This window comes from Conger conger, chromosome 16 (genome assembly GCF_963514075.1).
Source record: "Conger conger chromosome 16, fConCon1.1, whole genome shotgun sequence".
In the NCBI taxonomy this organism is placed as follows: Eukaryota; Metazoa; Chordata; class Actinopteri; order Anguilliformes; family Congridae; genus Conger; species Conger conger.
In genome coordinates this window covers 14625913-14646561 of record NC_083775.1, presented here as the reverse complement: position 1 = coordinate 14646561, position 20649 = coordinate 14625913, and the positions used below count along the sequence as shown (strand labels likewise).

Sequence of the window (20649 nt, the reverse complement as noted above, 5' to 3'; positions counted from 1 at the left end):
AGACCCGAGTGTCGCAGTCCGCAGGACAGACGGCTCCCCGTCATTTAGAAACCCCCATCACCCCCGCCCACAATGCAACTGGGCTTTCCCCCCTGTCTAAATGAAGTGGAAAATAAGAAATATGAACTTGCCTCTCCCAGCTCTCTTACCTGGTGCAATCTGGACCTTACAGCCAGAGTCCTGCTGGATCTTGTTGATCTGTTCTCCTCCTCGTCCAATAACTGTGAGGGAATACAGATAACGGTGGATAAAATAAAGTCCCTTTCTCATGAGACAATGGGCAGCATGGGACATGTAGTTTCACTGGAACAGGGGTAATGCCAGGATCAAAACCTGGAGTAAACATACCAATTACCCCTTCAGCACGGTTTTTGTTCTCTGAAGTCGAACATTAACTCCATTTACTGTCAGGGTTTAATTACCACTTAATGAAGGCTAAGCAGCCAGGCTAGATGCCAGGTGCAGTCAAAACAAAGACCTGAATGCTGAAAGGTAGGAGTGAGAGAGTAAATACTCACTGAGTCCAACCATGCCATCGGGAACACTGAACTCCTCTGTGGTGGTTGTTGGCCGACTTCGGGGAGAGGTGGAAGGAGAGATGGAAATCAGTGAACTGAAGTCGACCCTAATGTCACGTAGATTGGAGTGACTGCAGACTGCAGTGGGGGAATGCTCACTCCACTGAAAACAGAAACAAGCCCCTCGCACCTTCCCCTGTCATCCTCCAGATTACACAAAGTACATAACCAAATGAATAAGCTGTCCCGTACTCTATTGTACGCGGTTGTCATGGATCCCAGTGCAGGCAGTGCTTACCTCTGTTGGGCCAGGGCTGCCAGCTGGGCTCCAATGGCTGTGAGGGGAGCAGACAGGAGAGGGGTCAGATTACAGACGCTAGGGAGGCCAGCGACAAACAGCGAGGGAGAGGAGTGGAGGGAGAGGAGGGAAAACTGGGAAGAACAGTGGGAAAACTGACGGGCACAATATGAACACGCTTACACAGAGCGGTGGCAGTGTCCCGGTCACTCTGAGGGGCCATTTTCTTACTGTCTGGCTGTTCTGGAGAGAAACAGGGGGGGGGGGGGGGGGGGCACCAAAAAGAAACAAGTCATTGATACCCTCCAAGTCCCACAAAGTGTACTTTAACACACCTGAGAAGTCATGGCCAAAAAAACCCCCCCCAAAAAATACACAGCACAGCGTTCAGGTCAGTGAGTGCGTGTTGTGTTGTGTTGAGGAGCACAGTGTTCAGGTCAGTGAGTGCGTGTTGTAATGAGGAGCACAGCATTCAGGTCAGTGAGTGCGTGTTGTGTTGTGTTGAGGAGCACAGTGTTCAGGTCAGTGAGTGTGTGTTGTGTTGTGTTGAGGAGCACAGTGTTCAGGTCAGTGAGTGCGTGTTGAGTGTGAAGGGCACAGCGTCCAGGGCGTAGCTTCACCTGCGTCCTCCAGCTGGCGTTTCTGTGCTGTGAAGGGGAAGCTCTCAGCAGGACTGCTGTTATTCATGGGAGGGGGCCCCCCTCCCGCATCACCACCGATCTTCGCCGCGATCTGAGGCGCACACAGACACCGAGGGGAACCATCACCAAAAGCACAGGCGAGAACAAGCCGTGCACTGAACGTCTCGAACACGAAAGAAAAGGAGCCCCTCAAAAGGTTCCCTTGGTGGCCTTCTAGTTCCTGTTCCACGCTCTTCAAGCAACTGCACAATCTCCTCATTCAGAAACTGGAGTGTTGCACTGGTTAAAATCGAACCACAGTCCTGAGAAATCCTGCTTTTCATGGCCTTAACTGAAGATAGCATTTTGAAAAATGGAGGAAATGGAAGAATTAAAAGGCTAAAGAAAGCTCGGATGCTTCCAGTACATCTTAAGCCAGTTAAGGCAAAATATCCACTGGACCAGCTAGCTACCTCAACTAAGACCACCCTGACAAAAACAACTTACCGACACCGACGATCAGTACACGTCTCATTATCAACTAAAGCAATTAGTGACGACAAGGGTAGGAATTTAACCTGACATAACGCAGAAGGAATGCGAGTCCTCGCCTTGCATAAACAGTAACGTCATCAACAATAATAAAACTCGCTGCGCATGCTTTACTACTTTACACTAGACCGCGCGTGGTTGTGGTGCTTTCCAAAGTTCGTTTGGGTTCAAGATCAAAACTTTCCCTTTGTTATATAAATGCAGCTAGCTATTGTAGCTAACTAACTTAAGTGACATGATCAGTCAGATTTTACAGATGTAGTATGTTGCTCAGTGAGATACGCTGTAGGCACAGCATTAGTTAGTTTGCTGCGGCGATATTAGCTATCATTTCAAATAGCTAATCTTGAGTAGACAGCTACTTCAGAGGTGCAATCGCACTCAAGCTAGCAAAAAAAAAAAAAAAAATCCACAAAAACTTCCATTTTCAAGTGTGAATTGACAAGCCGGTGACTAACGGTTAGCTAACGTTACAGCTGGATACGTGTAAACAATCTGTTGTGTACCGATTTGGTAACATTGGTGACATTTATGATCTAATGTTACCATTTTCAGGTTGCTCTTAAAACTGCTCGCTAGCCATGCCTGGCTGATACGCTTTAGCCTTGTCTAATTAATTACAGTCCCTGAGACATTGTCCCGGTAGCTGATGATTGGGAACCGGGAACAGTTAGTCTAGTTAGCTAACGTTAAATGGAGACGCAAATGGCCTGTTGTATTTACACACACCCAGGGTTAGTTAGCTATTGGTTTTCATTTGGTCGCACCACCGAAGCACTGCATGCTAGGCACATCTTGTCCTACGACGTGTAAGTGCTGTGGCTAGCAGCAAGACCCCCAACGCTAGTAAAACTGATGGACATACTGTCATGTCAGCCTGCTAGCTAATTAGCACTGCACAGGCCTCGAGAATCCGTATCAGCTAGCCAGCAAACTTCCCACATAAGGGTTAATGAGGATGCCAAAACTACAATCAATAGAAAACTAGAAACGTGTGATTTTATTGGGGAGATATCAGATAACGTTATACACCAGGAATACATTTTGCCAGCTAGCCATGCACGACGCCGGGTCCATTGATTCAGCTGTCAAACACGTTTTGATTTAACTTTAACGTTAGCCCTAACGTTACTCACACGCCGTCCCCGTCCTCACCTGGCGCGCTCGCTGGACCGCGTCAGCAAAGGCATCTTTCTTTATCCCGCCACCGGCCCCCAAGGCTGATTGGCCACCGAGAGGTGCTCCAGCCCCGGGCGGCGGCACCGTGCTGTATTCCGACATGCTAGCCGTGTTGCGAGCGAAGGCTGTCGAGTCGAAGCAGGCAATTTAGGCCAGGTCGAGGTGCGCAGAAGCGGGAAGACGAAAACGCAAGAGTCGGGGAGGGGCGAGGAGGTTGTGATGGTGGAATGGGGGGCGGGAAGAAAACCCAATGCCTCTTGAGTTTATTTGGGTTTCTCCAGTGGGCGAAGGGTGCAAACTCAAATCCTTTGGTCGGCTTCCACCTTCAGCAACAAGCGTATTCGAGAAAAAACCATTTAAAGCACATTTCAGTTAATGCCACCAACCCACTTACGCTGCTAAAAAGAACCAATCAGATGTTGAGACGTCATCAAAAAACCAATGATTCTGCCTACTACTGATCTTCCTACTACAGAAGTTTCATGTTGATTGACGGGTAATAACGGCGTATAGAAGCGTGAGTCAAGTGCACGGGTTTCACGTTTTGTTGAACATGGATTTTAGGCCGATTTCGCAAAATGTCTTGCCTCGTGAAGAGCATAGCTCTCTGAAGTAACCACACAGGGTGTCACTGACGGTGCGGCTCTGTGGTATTGCATACAGTACTTTAAACAGGGCACAGTAAAACATGATTTTACCCAAAGTGAATTTAATTCAGGGGACTATGGCACTGTAAAATGTTTTATTCCGAAGTGGTGATTTAAATAGCTTCATCACCGCCATCTATTGACCGTATGCCTTGGTGAAATGTATTTTCTCCGCAATATCTTTTTGTTCCCTCTCAATTATTAATGTCAATTTCTATTTTAGGCCTTTCTCATATTTGCAACACATAATTACAATACTAGTATTGGCAATAGATTCTGGAGTGTATCTAAAATGTGAAATGTGAAAAGTCTTAATAGTAACAGACATCCAAGTGAATTCAAAATATCTTTATTTTGAGCAATGTGAGAACAGAATGTAACTCTCAAACAATATAGATACATTGCTTACATTTATAAATGCACATACACATGGAAATGTTTTTAAGTAGAATGACCTTATCCAGGAAACATTCAGTTAATTTGTTAGATTAACTACTATAAGAGCAGGATGACATGCAGCTGATGTTAGTAATCAGATGACAAAAGACCATGACTGTCATGAATTAATAAACATAAATATTATGTGAATAAAGCATATCATGGCAACCAATTCCAGTGCAATAACCACAGCATAACCAGTGGGGGAACCTCAGATCAGACAGTTAAGAGTTAGAGAAATCACCGCCTGGTCCTGAGGAAGAAGACACAGAGCAGCCCTTTAAAATGTGGGCAACAGCACATATGATAGTTCCCACTTGTCTCAAGTGCACCACACGTGGACCGGACCACTGCAGCATTTCTTTAAAAACGATCTGGTACAAAGTCATTGGCTTTTCAGTCCTGGGCTGGGGTGGACTGCTGCCGTTTAGAAACCTTAAAGATAAGCCGGTATTGCACTCTGCACTCATACACTGCAATACCGACTCTGCACTCATACAGACTCTGCACTCATACACTGCAGCACAGGTTCCGAAAACCTTCTGACTTTGCATTGCACGTCATGAGATGAGCGTCATGTCTTGTTAAAATATTGCCTTATGTGGTCAAACACAGACATCATCACGTGACCCCCCCCCCCCCCCCCCTCCCCCCTCTGCTGCATCATTATAGTAAACCATAAGTTAGGTGAAGGTTGTGCTAAAATAAATGCTCCATTTGAACATTTGAATTGGCAGGTGTCGGGTGCCACAACAGAACTTTAGCTAAGTTTCTACCAAAGTATATTTAGATTGAAATTAGCTGCTGCTTTGCTCAAGGTACTGGTTGAGCAGTGTATCTTGGACAGAAAACCAGACTATTTCCTTTCCTTCAATAGGGGCGGGAAATCTCAGTGCATGGCCACCTTTTGTGTGTGTGTGTGTGTGTGTGTGTGTGTGTGTGTGTGAATAGCAGTAATGTAACACATTTGGTATCTTAAAAATCAAGTGACAAAAAAGACTACGCCCTGCTGGTGAGATGCAGACCATGATTGGCAGGGGAGGCTCACCCTGTTGGGGCCGCGTGTTCCAGTGCGTCCACAAAGGGCCAGCGTGGGGGCAGGCGTTTGTTCCAACCAAGCAGAAACATGCACGACTCTACTCATCCAGGCCCTTTGCAAAGACTGTAGCGGTTGATGAGTAGAATCAGGTGTAATAACATAACTGATGGTTGGAATGAAAGCTTTTTGGGTAGGATTGGGCTGGTGTGGGTGCAAGGGCCCATTGGAGGCACCGCTGGAGGGAGCTGCCTCCCTTGTTGACTGAAGAGAAGTGGCGGTGACATGAAGCAGGCCGCATGCTTGTCTCTCTTGAGCAGATAGCGGAAGTTGCCACAGTGTTTCAGTGCGAGTATGAAAGGGCAAAACAGATTGGCGAGGAAACAGGAAAAAAAATCATTCATGAACATTTTTTTTCTGAGCTCACGACAAACCATCACATGAAATGTTAAGAATGATAGCAATTTTGCCCTTATTTAAACCCCCAAAGTGAATGAACTGCTTTTGTAAGCTCAAAAAGGTTTGTGCTTTTGAGCACATGCGTGTGTGTGTGGGGTATACCTGCAAAACATTTTTGGATCATCTACTTAATATTAGTTAAATTTGCTAATTTCAAGAGTAAATGGTCTTTTTTCCCCACATCTTTCTCCCATGTACCCTGTACCCAAGTGGAAGTTCACAGTGAACCATGGTGCACACCACCTGACCTGACTAAAGAACTAAGCAGGAACCACTGCTGTCACCTGGAGAGGGAGACGTCCCCCGAAAACAGATAAAATGTGCCAGTCATACACACCCAAGACAGTCCTGGCAGTCTAAGCAGTTAAAAAGCAAGACTATAATATTTTCTTTTTATTGAAACATGCACCTGTCATGCTGGCAATGCACACTAATATTCAAAAATATAAATCACCTTAAGCAAAACCCCCACCCCCTCCACAAACCCCACCTTCATGCATTCCACTGGCATGCCCCATTCACTGGAGAATAAAGATTAACAACCACGGTTTTCAAAGCAAGCATTCACAGTCCTGATAATATAACATAGATAATTCTCCACCATAAATACTATTCAGTCAGCACAAACATTCATATACATGTTCAAAGTACAGCAGTTCCAATGAAATAAGATAAGAGAATCCAGGAAGATGGATCACTCTCTCACTGAGCCCATTCAAGTCATCAGGTTGTCCTGCCAGAAGTCATTGCTCCCTACATCTTTCTTTTAACTCTCACACACCCTCCCCTACCCCCTTCTTCTCATCATTAATCTATTTTTCACTCATTTTTCCACTCTCCTCCCTGTCCCTCCATGTCTCTTTTCCATAAATGTGGATACATTGTCATTTTTGCTTAATACATTCTGTTGGTCATATTCCAATGCATCACAATGAGCCCATAATTGGCAATAAGAGGTATATTTAGCAATACACCTCGATATAATATTCAATACATCTCTCACTATCCCATGTGTTTCAAGCAACTTTTTGACAATTCTATAGGCCAGTGACATGTCCTGATATCACTGATATGTGTATTTGTGAAGGCTCAAAGTATTAACAGGACAGTCATCCACTATGTTGTCATTCTTCACGTGCCATGGCAAGTGGATCTCCATATATGGGGAAAAATATATTATTTTTGTTGCAAAGGGAGACGTGCCGACTGAATGGCTTTAGTAAACTTTAACAGTACTTTTAAAATTGCTGCAATGTTTTTGGAATTGCAGTTTGTAAATCAGCTTTGCAGCCCGTTATACAAATCAAGTGGTGCAGCTGAACCGGAGTCAATGTCACTATTGTCCTGAACACAGAGCGCCGTCCCACACCGGTGAACAGCTGCAGAGTGGATGTGCACACTTCAGGTATGCCTGAACAACAGTGTTTGCCAATCCCGACAGGCCTGACTACCACAGTGGCGCACGGTCACAGCGGTCCAGCAACGGTCCTACAGTACGGCGATCAGTCTCTCGCTCCGTGCCTCACGCCTTCCAGGCTTCCCAGCCTCACATGCCCGGGGGCGGGGCTGACGGCATGTACACTCGCGGTCAGAGACACAGCTTTGCATTCGCTGAGGCAATTCAGGATGGAGCTTTGTCCGAGATTAATTCAAGTGCCCGGATATGGGATTAAAACCTCAAGCCCTGCGGTTCCAGGTTCTGTTCCTACAAACACCTCGGTGCCACACCTCATCCTCGAAGTCCAGTCGAGTTTGTCCCTCCGGGGCGGACAGGGCAGGGATATTCTCAGGTGGAAGGTTCCAGTCGATGTCAAGGCTGGGAACACCCTGTGTCTGCTGGTGAGAAGCTGAATCTGACGATTCCTCACATACCGACGTGTGTACAAAAGTCACGTGAGGGTGGCAAGTCATCCAGAACTTCAGAATTCTCCCAATGTGTTGTTGTTGTCTGTGTAACTGATGTTCACGCAGCCATTGTCATTGTCATTGTCAACAGGCACAACAGAACCTATTGTAAAATGTTCCACTTTGTTCTCTCAGCCACAAAAAAAAAGAAACATTTCCGACAAAAACAGCCAGAGTCCTATGAAATGACAGATTTCAGTGTCTGCAAAATGTAATAATGCAATCATGCAGTGCATATTCAGTAGTTACCACTTTGCAGGAACAAACACATTCACTTTAAAGAGTGCAAATCCAGCAAACTGGGTTCAGTACATGTTCTGCATGTCATCTCACATCCATTCTGGACCTGAATGAGTCCCCTTGAAATGACATTACGAAGCATATAAAGATGTGCAGCAAATATTAAAATACGTATAAAGTTTTACTAGCTTTATACAGAACCTGTAGTTTCACGGTAATTTCCAAGAATGCATTGTAAAATTATTAATTTTAAAATGAAAACTGTAGATGTACATACTTCATATGAAAGTGTTTTTATATAATTATTTTTATAAAACAATAGGTATTGGGTAGAAACACCTATTTCTACCCAACCAAAATATATGATTTTTTTTTTGGCTTCATCATTCAAAACATCGCAACATATCATGAAGGGATGCTTTGGTTTCAGGTTTCCCTCTAGAGGATCATCATCCACGATTTTGCACACATTAGTTTGAAAATTCACATTTCCTTCGGGCTCAAAGTCAGCTAGAGCACACAGAATTAAGGGTCGTTCTCACCACTTGGCCAGTCGGCAGTTGAAAACGTTTTTGTTCTCTAATTTCTCCTGTACGTGACGATGTCAATAAAGTTAATGTTACCTGTTCCTGAGGTGCAGGGGTAACGACCAGGAACACAGGAAGTGTGTCTTAAGTCTGGCCCACATATTTGTTCTGTTTGGTACAAAAAGAACAAGAAACTACCGCGGATCCATCGATCCTCGGATGACAGCTCAGAAAACGTGTCCCTTTCTCTGTGAACATGCTGCTGGACCAGCCTGCGTTCGTTTCAGGGTACTAGCACAGGGATTGGGCCAGGGTGCGGGAAACCCCCTCCCTCACATTCGCCCATCCCACAGGGGCTCCTCCGCTCTCCTCCTCCTCCTCCTCCTCCTCCCTAAGAGCCCACGCCCAGGGCCCTCTTCATGTGCTCGTACACCACGTAGGAGATGCTGACTGCGGGGATGACCTTGAGGAAGTTGGGGGCGATGCCGCGGTACAGCCCCGGGACGCCCTCCTGGGAGACGATGTGCTTGAACTGGCCCACCATGGAGAGCTTGGGAGCGCCGGCCACAGAGGCTGCGGGGGGGGGGGGTCCAACAGAGGTCACCGCTGGTCACAGCTTCTCCAACACTCACACTGCATCTTTTATTCTGTCTTCTCTCTCCTTCTCTCCTACCATTCTCTATTCCACCCTCCTGCGCTCTCTCTACCTCTCCTTCCCTATCTCTCTCCTGCCCTCTCTCTACCTCCCACCTTCCCTCTCTCTCTCCTGCCCTCTCTCTACTGCCCACATTCCCTATCTCTCTCTCCTGCCCTCTCTCGACCTCCCACCTTCCCTATCTCTCTCTACCTCCCACTTTCCCTCTCTCTCTCTCCTGCCTTCTCTCACTACCTCCACCCATACCTTCCACCTTCCCTTCTCGCCCTTTCTCTCTCCCCTGCTCCATCTCCCTCCCTTCTTCCCGCCTTCTCTGCCCCCTCTCCTACACCCTCCCTCCCTCTCTCCCTCCCCCAGATGGCTCATTTTCCCACGATGCCTCCTGTGCTCTCACCTTGGGCCTGCATGCGGGTCCGGACCAGAGCGAGTGGGTAGCTGGCCAGCTGACCGCAGGTGCTGGACACGGTGCCACAGCCCAGCAGCACCAGAACCCCGGGGTCTGGTGAGCCCACAGAGTACCGCTGCAGCCAGGCATTCTTCAGGGTCTGAGAGAGAGAGAGAGAGAGAGAGAGGGAGAGGGAGGCAGAGAGGGAGAGGGACAGAGGGAGGGAGGGGAGGGAGGGAGGGAAGAGTGGGGGGAGGAGGGGGAGAGAGAGAGAGAGGGAGAGGGACAGAGGGAGGGAGGGGAGAGTGGGGGGAGGAGGGGGAGAGAGAGAGAGAGAGGGAGGCAGAGGGAGAGAGACAGAGGGAGGGAGAGGGAGGGAGGGAGAGAGACAGAGGGAGGGAGGGAGGGAGGGAAGGAGGGAGGGGAGAGTGGGGGGAGGAGGGGGAGAGAGAGAGAGAGGGGGGAGAGGGAGAGGGAGGCAGAGAGGGAGAGAGACAGAGGGAGGGAGGGGAGAGTGGGGGGAGGAGGGGGAGAGAGAGAGAGGGGGGAGGGAGGGAAAGAGGGAGTGATAGAGGGAGGGAGAGGGAGAATGAGAGTGAGAGAGAGGGAGGGCAGGAGGGAGAGAGGGAGGAGGGGAGCAAGGGAGAGAGAGGGAGAGTGAGAGAGGGGGGTAAGGACAGGAAGAAAGAGTAACAAAGTAAACAAAGAGAGAGAGCAAGGCAGAAACATGTTTAAATGAGGACAGTGAAAACCCTGTCTGTGCCTGTGGTGGAGAGAGAGAGCACACAGGCTGTGTTTGCTGTAGTCGGCTCAGGAGGATGCTGTGCACAACTCCAATGAGAAAGCCAGCCTAGTAATTGCAGTCATCTGGAGCACAGCAGTACAGCACACTGACACCCTCAAGCACAATCTGTCCACCATTTTACCCAGGCCTCTGAAGGAACAATGCATGTACTCAGAACATGGGACTCAGAACATTGCCTACAGAGTGAGGAGAAGAAGAAAATGAATAGATAGAAATAACAGTAAAATTAAGTTAAAGAGAAGAGAGTTGCTGTCGGAATCCAAATTGGAGGTTGTTGACTTTCAAGGCTCTCACACTCACACACACACACACACACACACACACACACACTCTCACTCACTCACTCACTCACTCACTCACTCACTCACTCACTCACTCACTCACTCACTCACTCACACTCACTCACACTCACTCACTCACTCACACACACACACACACACACACACACACACACCTCATAGACGGCAAGGTCGATGCCAGCATAGGGGATGATGCCCAGGGTGTTGGGTATGTAGCCTCTGTAGAACGCCAGCACGCCCTCGTTCAGCAGGATCTTCTTGGCGCAGTCGCCCATGCCAGAGAACTGGCCCGTCTTGCGCAGGGTGAGCCGGGTCTTCAGAACCTGGGTCCAAATGGCAAGTCACACCTTTCAGCAGGCCATGGCAAGACTGGTCTCAACCACCAGACGCCCATCTACCTCCCCTTACAGATTTGTTTCCACTAAATATCCGGCAAATTTCTGGCTTGAATTACTGTATATTAACATGTATATTTACGTGTCCTATATTCTTCATAACAATATTTGTTCACACCGTCCTATTTTTCTTCAGTGCCAACACTGGTCTGCTGAACCAAAGGGAGCACAAATCCCCTGAAACGAGTGCCCTTGCTAATTACACCATCTGGACATCTATTAATAGCTTTTTTCCCATAACTAGTATTACATGCACGATCGTGATAGCCATTTGAACTTTGAGTTTAAAAGTGGAAGAACATCCACATGAATGGACAGACTGACACAGGCAGAGAAAGGAAGAGAAGATCGACAGAGGAGGCTGGAGACGAAGCCGCAGGGCATCATGGGACGGGCAGCGGTCGCTGACCCAGGGCGTGAACTCTGACCTCCATGGGGTAGATTATGGTCTGGGCTGTAGCTCCGGCCAGTGACCCCGCGATGAACCTCTCCTGGACTTGAAGGGATGCATTCTCCTTGTTGCCTCTCATCAGCCGTTTAATCTGGGCAGACAGAGAGGGGACGGGGGCGGGCGGGGCGGGGGTGTGAGGGTGTGGATGACGGAGGTGGGGTGAGAAGGTCAAGGCGAGGGAGTGAGTCACGTGGCACGTTGAGGGGGCAGAACATTTCGGGGTGTGGGGGAAGTGACCTAAAGACGAAACACACAGGTGGCACACGGAAGCCGGGGAGAGGGGTGATGGACAGACGGAAGGACAGACTGAACTCACCTGCTCGTAGGCCATGAACTTGATGGCGGACTCCGGGGCGATCTTGAGCACATTGATGCCATTCCCACGCCAGAGGGAGCGCAGCCCTCCCTCCTGCACCATCCGACTCAAACTGGTCCACAGGTTCATCCGGGGGGTCTTTGAGCCGTGGACCTGAGGCACAGCACAGGGGAACAGGGGGTCACAGGTTAACACGGATTACACCATCTGTGCCAGTCAATGTGTCAGGACCAATGTAGCAATTGCACTGTGGCAACTGCCAGGACATGTTCGGCCCTTGAGCAAGGCCCTTAACCCTGCATTGCTCCAGGGGAGGATTGTCTCCTGCTTAGTCTAATCAACTGTACGTCGCTCTGGATAAGAGCGTCTGCCAAATGCCAATAATGTAATGTAATGTAACTAACTAGCTAACTAAGGTACACTTTAGCGGTAGGAAAAGGTGAGCGTTGCTGGGATGAATATCCTGTTCTTGTCATTATGTTACGATATGTTAACTGCACTGAAAACTTTGCCAATAACACAACACTGATTTACTGCAGGCTTGCTGCGCTGATAACCCTGCACTGGTGATAACATTGTCAGATGCCTTGGCACGAGCAGCTCAGCATGCATGTCCACCAGTGACAAACACGCGCTCACCTGTAAGAAGACCTTGAGTCGATCCAGAGGGGCCGTGCCGGTACGCGACACAGCCCCCGCCATCGCCCCCGCCATCAGCTGCCTCCACACCACCCCAGACCTCCTCTCCCGCTCCGAAAACTCGTCTGGAACGGTCAGAAGCTCACCAATGTCGAGCATCTAACAGAGGGAGGCAGACAGACACAATGAGAGAGGTGGGGGGGGGGGGGTGAAGGAGACTTCTAATTTGGCTCATAAATGACTCACAATGGCTCATAAAAAACATCCTAAAATTACTTTAACTTGCAATCGAACAATCTTTAATCGCTGACAATCGAACAATCGCTCGCTGGTTTGACGGTTTTTTTGTTCCAGTTGGAATGAAAATTGCGCCGAAGTTATCGCTTATCGGCAGAATGATTTAGTTTCAGGAAGGAAACATCAAAAATGACCTCATCTTATGATCCAATTCAAGATATTTACTTGGCACAAGTTTCTTGTCCTGGGCAATTAAAACAGCGTTGTTGTGCACACACGGTTAAATAAACCCCACACCAATATGGATAGTTGAGTGGGAATGAGCAGGAATCATACAGGTGTGCAGACTGACCAGAGAATGTTTCCAGAAATGGGCAATGTCCTCCATGTTGTGGATGGGGTTGAACAGGAAGTGATCTCGCCACTCCTTCCAGTCGATGGTCATGGTGCCATCCTTGTCCATGCTGATTGGAGAAACTCGGGAAAGTTAAATAGAGGCAGTACACTGACAATATCCCGATAACAGATTAACATGTACACACAAAACACTGATACACACACGATATGAAACACACACACACGCACACACGCACGCACGCGCACGCACACACACAAACACACGCACGCACGCACGCACGCACACACACACACACACACAAACGCACACACGCACACGCACGCACGCGCATGCACGCGCATGCACGCACATGCACGCACACGCACACGCACACACACGCACACGCACACGCACGCACCTCTGCAGTATTATGGAAGCCTGCTCCACAGATACATCCACTCCCAGATCGTGCAGACACTGCCGGAGTTCCCCCAAATCTATGTGACCTGCAACACAGCCCCAGCAGCAACGTTCATATCAGCACAGCAGGGCTACACTGCTAACGGAGCTATGGGTTCACACACCCGCAGTCCAGTACTAACCAAACACGGGTCTCTATTTGAAACATTCTAATCCTTTAGACACCAGTAAAATCCCTGCAGCATACTGCCAATTTTGACACCTTTTTGAGGAATAGTCACAGAATAATTCTTCATACCATGATAGGTTAGGCTTTGGTTAGCAATGTAATATATCAAAACTTCTCAGAGGTCTTCAGGAGAGGTTAATACATTAAAAAATAAAATATAGTACATGGCGACCTGGTCTCAGATATATTTATGCATATATTTTCCAAACATTCATTTTCCAGAAAAAATGTTATGTTAGTGAAATGTGTGCATTATGCATTAAGTCTGCAGAAGAACTGTAGCAAGTTCTTCAATGTGTTTGGAACAACCAACCAGCTAACTTTCTTTTCAAACTGTGAGTGCACTGTGCTGTATGACCTGTGAACACAGAGCTCTGTGAGTACACTGTGCCGTTAGTATATATATATATATGAACACTGACCATCGTTGTTGTGGTCCAGACTGTGGAACATGAGCCGCAGTTCCTTCTCATGGGCTCGGAGGTATTCAGTGAACTCCTCAAAGTCCAACTGGCCATCTTTGTTTGTGTCTCCCGCCTGTACTATCTGCTGGGGAGGGCAGAGAGATGGGGGGGGGGGGGGGGGGGGGGTGCCACACGATTAGGAAAAGGACAAGACAGGAAGAGGAGAAGAGCAAATGCCACAAAAGGAAAAAAGTGGCTCCAAACCAGCAGAGCCAATCAGGAAATATGCCTGCACCCACATAGACTGCCTCTCTCACTCTCACTCTCACACTCACTCTCTCTCTCTCTCTCTCACACACCCTCACTCTCACTCTCACTCTCAGCTCCACTTATTTGGCAAAATGAATCCTCATCTGGCCTCATTCTCTACATCTTCAGAGGGAGAGATCGCCAAGGCTTTTTCAATAAGGTTAAGCAGACAGCAGATCGTTCTGTTTGAAGTAACACCACCTGCCAAAAGAGACTCCTGTGTGGGTGTCCCACGGTTACAGCAGATATATGCAGAGTAAAAACTGACATAAAAACCTCATGCAGCCCTCCACAGGTCCTGTGAAAATTGCCTTTTTAATTAATGAGTGGATCAATTGCACTAACATGCAGAAATCAAGAAAATATATTTTTCTGCCAGCATGGGGATTGTTTGCAGACTGAGGTATGGATAATGTACCTTCTCTTTAAAAAAAAAATAAACTGCCTGTGAAATCTTTGAATTTCAGATTAAGTTCTCCTGAAGTGGCCACACATACACGTACTGTAAACAAATACTTAAGTCAGTCTTAGCCAGCTGAGAACGTTACCCTTTTAACCAAACAAAAAGCGACTGATAATACCAAAGAGAGCCCCAATGCGCTTCAGGCCGGTTAACAGCCAGGACAATACAGTAATAAGGACGCCTTACTTCACAGGGGAGCAGCCCCAAATAAGGAACACCAGAGCACAGGAAGCCCAGAGCCAAACACACTGTCTACACCGTCTTCCACAGAGACTCAGAGCGGGTTTTACTCTGATCTTCCTCTGCTCCAGCGCTCTTTATTTCGGGCTATTCCCCGTGACGTTGTCCAGGTAAGGAGTCCTTATCATTGAATTTTTTGTATTTCTCAAAACAAGAAACCTTTTCTTCTAAAGAAACACACACATACACACACAGACACAAAGAGGAATGGAAAACAGAAACACCGAAGCTTTCCATCTAAATATGTTAAAGGTCTCTTCACATTTCAGAGGTGAATGCCCTGTAACACCAGGGATCACAAGCTCCTGGAGCCATTGCGTCTGCTGGTTTTTCATACATTTAAGTGCTACATTTCAGTCGTACGTTGGCTAAAGCGTCTGGGCACCTTGTTCCCAAGGCCTACGTAAATAAGAAATCACAGAGTTTTTCAGACAGCCGTTTCACACCGTTACTGAAGGAAACCTGATCCTGGGCCACAGAAACATTATCGGGAGGAGCTGGCATCAGACGCAGTAAAGGGTAGACATTACTACCCACGCATAGACGCACATGCCAGGTAGGATACGACAAATGTCACGGGTCACGGGTCAAGCCAGGAGACACAGCAGGGCAGGCGTGGCCACAGCTCCTCTATTTGAGGTAGGTAATGATCCTAGTTATCATTCAGACACTCATTCAGGGCTCTACGGTGCTGCCATTTTAGGCGCATTGGCTCCTGAAAATTGACGTGTCCCAGCTGGAAAACCGGAATTTAGGATCGCGTACTAACAGGGGTGCATTAGTGTGCACCTAAAATGTTACTGCAGAGCCAAGATATTCCTGCTTCTGTTACTGAGGGAAGAGCCAGGGAAAGATGGGGGCTGGGAAAGGTTACGAGTAATATAGTGAAACTGATATTTCCAAAAAAACAGACTCGACTTTTGTTTTTGTTATGAAGGTCCCCCGTTCCCAAGAAAAAAGGGAATGTTCAGGGGAATTCTGAATACTATTGAAATCTGCAGATTATTTTTAAAATACAAGCCTGATAAAGGCAAGCCTGATTTCCAGTTGATTGTATGAATATCAACTCATCATTTACCTACAGTGAGAGTATCCAGCACTTGGATATCTGCCTGCCAGGAAAAAACACCCGACTAGTTCCGGCCTCTACGACAGGACCTGGCAAGCTGTTCCAAACACTAACAACTTAACTTTACAGTTGACATACTAGGCACTTTCTTTGATCCTGCTGTTGCGTAAGGTTAATAATTACCATTTATAAACTACTCTCAATGTACCATGCCCCTTTCAGCAAGATTGCACTGCCTTGAGTCGGTTAAGAGGTTTGTAAAGGAGTTCCCAATTATTATCATATTACTGAAGACAGAAACAAAAACATGTTCACTCAACTTTATTTCATGTAAATAAAAAGAAAAGAAAACTTTGAAACAAGACCTCCATTTGGAGAGCCAGCTCAGCTTCCTTAATACAAATAATTTAGCAGTCAGTGATATGGCCTCAATTAAACATCTCACTGTGCTGTCTAGTCACTGTGCTGTCCAGTCACTCTACTGGAGATCTCTACTGTACTGTGCTGTGCTGTGCTGTCACTCTGCTGGAGATCTCTACTGTACTGTGCTGTGCTGTCCAGTCACTCTGCTGGAGATCTCTACTGTACTGTACTGTGCTGTGCTGTGCTGTCACTCTGCTGGAGATCTCTACTGTGCTGTGCTGTGACTGCTGGAGATCTCTACTGTACTGTGCTGTGCTGTCACTCTGCTGGAGATCTCTACTGTACTGTGCTGTCACTCTACTGGAGATCTCTACTGTACTGTGCAGTCACTCTGCTGGAGATCTGTACTGTGCAGAAATCCCCACCCGCCTGGGTCAGGCTCTGGCCTTGCTGCAGCAGCACTGGCACAGGCAGGGATGGATGTCAGAGGTTCAGCTCAGTGCACTAGCTTGCAGCCCAATCAGCACTGCAGTAACAGAACAGGCTCCATTAAAGGGATTAAATTGGCCAGCTAATCAATACACTCACTCACAAAGCAACTTGGGCAAGCAGAGGAATAAATAAGACCGACTGCTTCCTCAGCCATCTCTGCCATAGCTGCTTTTCCCTTGCAGTCGTGAGGTAAAATATACTCCGCGACCACTTTATTATTTATTACTTATTTTTTATACTTATTGGTCTTCTGCTGCTGTAGCCTGTCCACATCAAGGTTTGGATGTGTTGTGTGTTCAAAGACGCTCTTCTGCATGCCACTGTAACACATGGCTATTTGAGTTGCGGCCGCCTTACCGTCAGCTTGAGCCATTCTCCTCATAAACAAGGCATTTTCACCCACAGAACAGCTGCTCACTGTGTGTCTTTTTCTTTTCTTTTTTTAACCATTCATCCCACTGTTGTGTGTGAAAATCCCAGGAGATCAGAAGTTTCTGATATACTCAAAGCATCCAGTCTGGTACCAACAATCATTCCACGGTCAAAGTCACTTTGATCACATTTTTCCCCATTCTGCTGTTTGGTCTGAATTGACCGTGTCTGCATGCTTTTATGCATTGAGTCCATGCCTCGTAATTGACTGATTTGATATTTGCAACAATGAGCTGGAGTACAGGCCTATCTAATAAATTGGCCACTAAGGGTAGTTCTTATTGCCATACAACTCCTGCATATAATTATTCATTCACTAACTTTGGCCTGCATGCAAAAATCACTCTGCCTTCTTTTTATAGTGATAGTATGAAGGCATATCCTGATGTGATCTCAAGGGACAGGTATGTGTCAGAACTTAGATAGCTTTGGCCCACATCTTGATAATTACAAGCCAAAAATAAATGTTCTGCAGTGATGAAATACTGGTTCCACAACACACAGGGACAGGATTAAGCTAGCATCAAGCTAATACATTTTTCTTTCCATTGGGAAGAACTGTAGTGTACATTAACATCCGGCCTTCAGTGATTCTGCTATATAATGTCCCGATGCACACCAGAAACAGACTTCACAGCTGCGTCCCACTGTACAAACTGACAATGTTCTGTTAAAAAATAAGAATAATAATAAATACATAATTAATAAATAATAAATACAAGATCTTCAGTCATGTTCACTTCAATCTCCATCTTTTCATACACGGCTTCCTTTAAGTTTCTACTTTATGTTTGAGGAGTGCCAACCCTGCAAGAAAAAGCAATACCAACCTGAAAAACATATTTTTTTATGAATTAGGAAACACTGTTTGATAGTGGTAATTTAGTACATTCAGTCTAGGTTTTGAGACGGTTCAGTCGGTTAATCCCTGCCATGTACAGCATTTAACAGTCATCATCAGACACTTGCTGATTGTCAACAGGTTACCACAACACTTACTCTACAGATGTTATTCATGAAATTATTATATTAAATTACAACACATCCTGTGTGTGTGTTTGTGAGTTAAGGGGAGCAGATGCACGTAATAACAATATAATATTCGCTGAGACCGACAACGGTGCTGTTTTCACCTGGCGATCGAACCCATTCATTAGTGCCGTTGCATCGACATTATAATGTACCACCACCGCAAATTCTTATCAGAACAGAAGTTCCACCATTTTGCCGCTTCTTATCATTACCATTGAACGATTTAACTTATTTATCTTTAAGTACATTCAGATTTTTAATCTTTTTTCTGACACACACTTGTTGAACTGTTGACAGAAACACAGTCCACATTTATTACCCAGTTAATGCAATGGTAAAGCCGTTTTATCCCACCAACGACTTGTGATATTACGATAACAGCTCCACTGCAAGCCCAATTTGGCGCAAAATGATATATCTGTCATAGCTTATATCTAGCATAGTTCCCGCTTCACCTGGGCGGTGGATGTGTCTGCGACTGCGTAGGATAGAGTATTATTTCTGCAAATTGGTTGCGTGTTACAGCATTTGACAACAGAGCACTAAAATATTTACTTTACTTTGCCGAGGTTTCTGTAAATGAACACCAGGGTCAACGGAGAAACCAGCGCTTGCCAGAGTTTTTAGCCTAATGTAGTTCAGTGAAACATTGTGAAACATTAGCTAGCAATAATCTTTTTATCTCATTCTTTTTAGTAGCCGATAGCCAAATTGCAAGGGACATACTGTGAACTTTAGAGACGGAGTAAAACGCTAACCCTGATCCTAACTGTGGCGATGACCTCACTATCAAAAATAGAGCGGCCTTATGCTTGGTTGAGATCACACGGCGGTCTGTGAGCATATCTACAGCACAAACAACGGGCTTATTTACCAGAGAACCAGAGCTCTCCCTTTTGCATCCCAAGTGACTTCAGTTGCAGGCTACTATCAGTAAGATATAGCCTATTGTATTGATTGGGATCAACACAACGTTATTGGACCCCTGAATCTCCGGACAACTGTTCAGCTGACGCAGTGGCGCCCTAGGAGAAGTGTCACCACGCGATTTCACTTTCCCCCCACACCTGAGAATTTAGGCATGATGTAGGGTGATGCTAAGCTACTTAACACCAGGTCAATCGCTGTGTGATGAAAACACCAATGACTGGTTAGCTACACATTTTCGAGTTTTAATTCTGACTATATCGTCTTACCTCCTCCACATTGCCCCGAAGGAAACCCCGAGCCGCCAATCCGGTCCTCAGCTCGTTGACGTCTATCCGCCCGTCCTTATTCAAATCCAGTTGCTCAAACAATTCAGCCCATCGTTTCTCCCGTTCAGGGTCAGCAGCGCCGTTGTCTTGACAGCAAGCCCGCGTCCAACCAAGACAATACCGTGTCCTGGTATCTCCCATGTGAATGCGTGAGTTTTTGAAAATTGTTTTTAAGACAACTGAGATCAGCGAGTACCACTGTAGCCCTATACATGAATGACAGCTGAATGACAGCTGTCACAATCCGGTCAACCCGTGGTGGCACTATCCACAGTAGCACCGAGGTAGGCTAAACGGGCGAAGGAACTGCGAAGTTAGTGGATGCAGAAGTCCGTTTCCACAACAGAACACCCGCTGACCGATCAAGCCGGCTCTTCTTGATTCAGTCCTTTGGAGCTTCGTCGAAGCAAAACCAGCAGGCTACGAAATCATGGAGTAGCCAAGAATTAAAATATCTGGTCCCCTTTCGTGCCTCTGCTGCGAGCGCGAGGTCTAGCTAATCAGGCCAGCATTACATATAGTCACTACACCGCGTGAGGAGAAAAGGAGCTCCCCCATATTAATATTAATCCCCCTATCCGTTACATTGCCCGTGATAATAGCAATAGCTCCACTCCATGAGCTCATGCAGAGGAATCGCCTCTTCCGTCACAAAGTAGCCTTGCCAGTTGTGCTGTTCGGCGAGTTACAGCGCATCGTTACGAATATGACAGTCTGTCATATTTAGGCTACCGCATTACAGTGCACCGATTAAATAAAAAAATGTGCCGGGTGGTAGCTTACTTAAACGAACCGGCGGAAATTCGCGTCTATCCCAAGGAGAAAATGATTTCCGGTAGTGCGCGTTTGACTCTCAATATTTGAAAATGCAGACATTTACAATAGGCTACATCATGTTTCTCCTCATTTTTCTTCCTCATTCCTCATCTTTAAAGATCGCGTCAGCTTCGAAGATGAACAGATAAAATATGTTTATCTCGAGTCTCCACCGCACTGCATGCA

The 20649-nt window shown here is 46.7% G+C and overlaps 2 protein-coding genes across 3 annotated transcripts; both read right to left on the bottom strand.

The window, feature by feature from the left end:
- Positions 1 to 96: 96 nt before the first annotated feature.
- Positions 97 to 3498, bottom strand: LOC133114068 (far upstream element-binding protein 1-like). The gene is made up of 6 exons (XM_061223264.1): positions 3144 to 3498; positions 1437 to 1548; positions 1000 to 1059; positions 817 to 853; positions 519 to 574; positions 97 to 221 (listed from the first exon to the last, which is right to left on the bottom strand). Exons 1-6 carry the CDS (start codon positions 3267 to 3269, stop codon positions 97 to 99), a joined length of 516 nt encoding a protein of 171 aa, XP_061079248.1. The 5' UTR covers positions 3270 to 3498.
- Positions 3499 to 5347: 1849 nt separating this feature from the next.
- Positions 5348 to 20649, bottom strand: slc25a23b (solute carrier family 25 member 23b). 2 transcript variants are annotated; one of them, XM_061224988.1, is made up of 10 exons: positions 19588 to 20649; positions 14010 to 14136; positions 13357 to 13444; positions 12954 to 13065; positions 12365 to 12523; positions 11726 to 11878; positions 11387 to 11500; positions 10719 to 10886; positions 9469 to 9619; positions 5348 to 8992 (listed from the first exon to the last, which is right to left on the bottom strand). In XM_061224988.1, exons 1-10 carry the CDS (start codon positions 19786 to 19788, stop codon positions 8811 to 8813), a joined length of 1455 nt encoding a protein of 484 aa, XP_061080972.1. In that variant the 5' UTR covers positions 19789 to 20649; the 3' UTR covers positions 5348 to 8810. The 2 variants fall into 2 exon arrangements, with proteins under 2 accessions (XP_061080972.1, XP_061080973.1); XM_061224989.1 differs by having other exon boundaries at positions 14010 to 14133.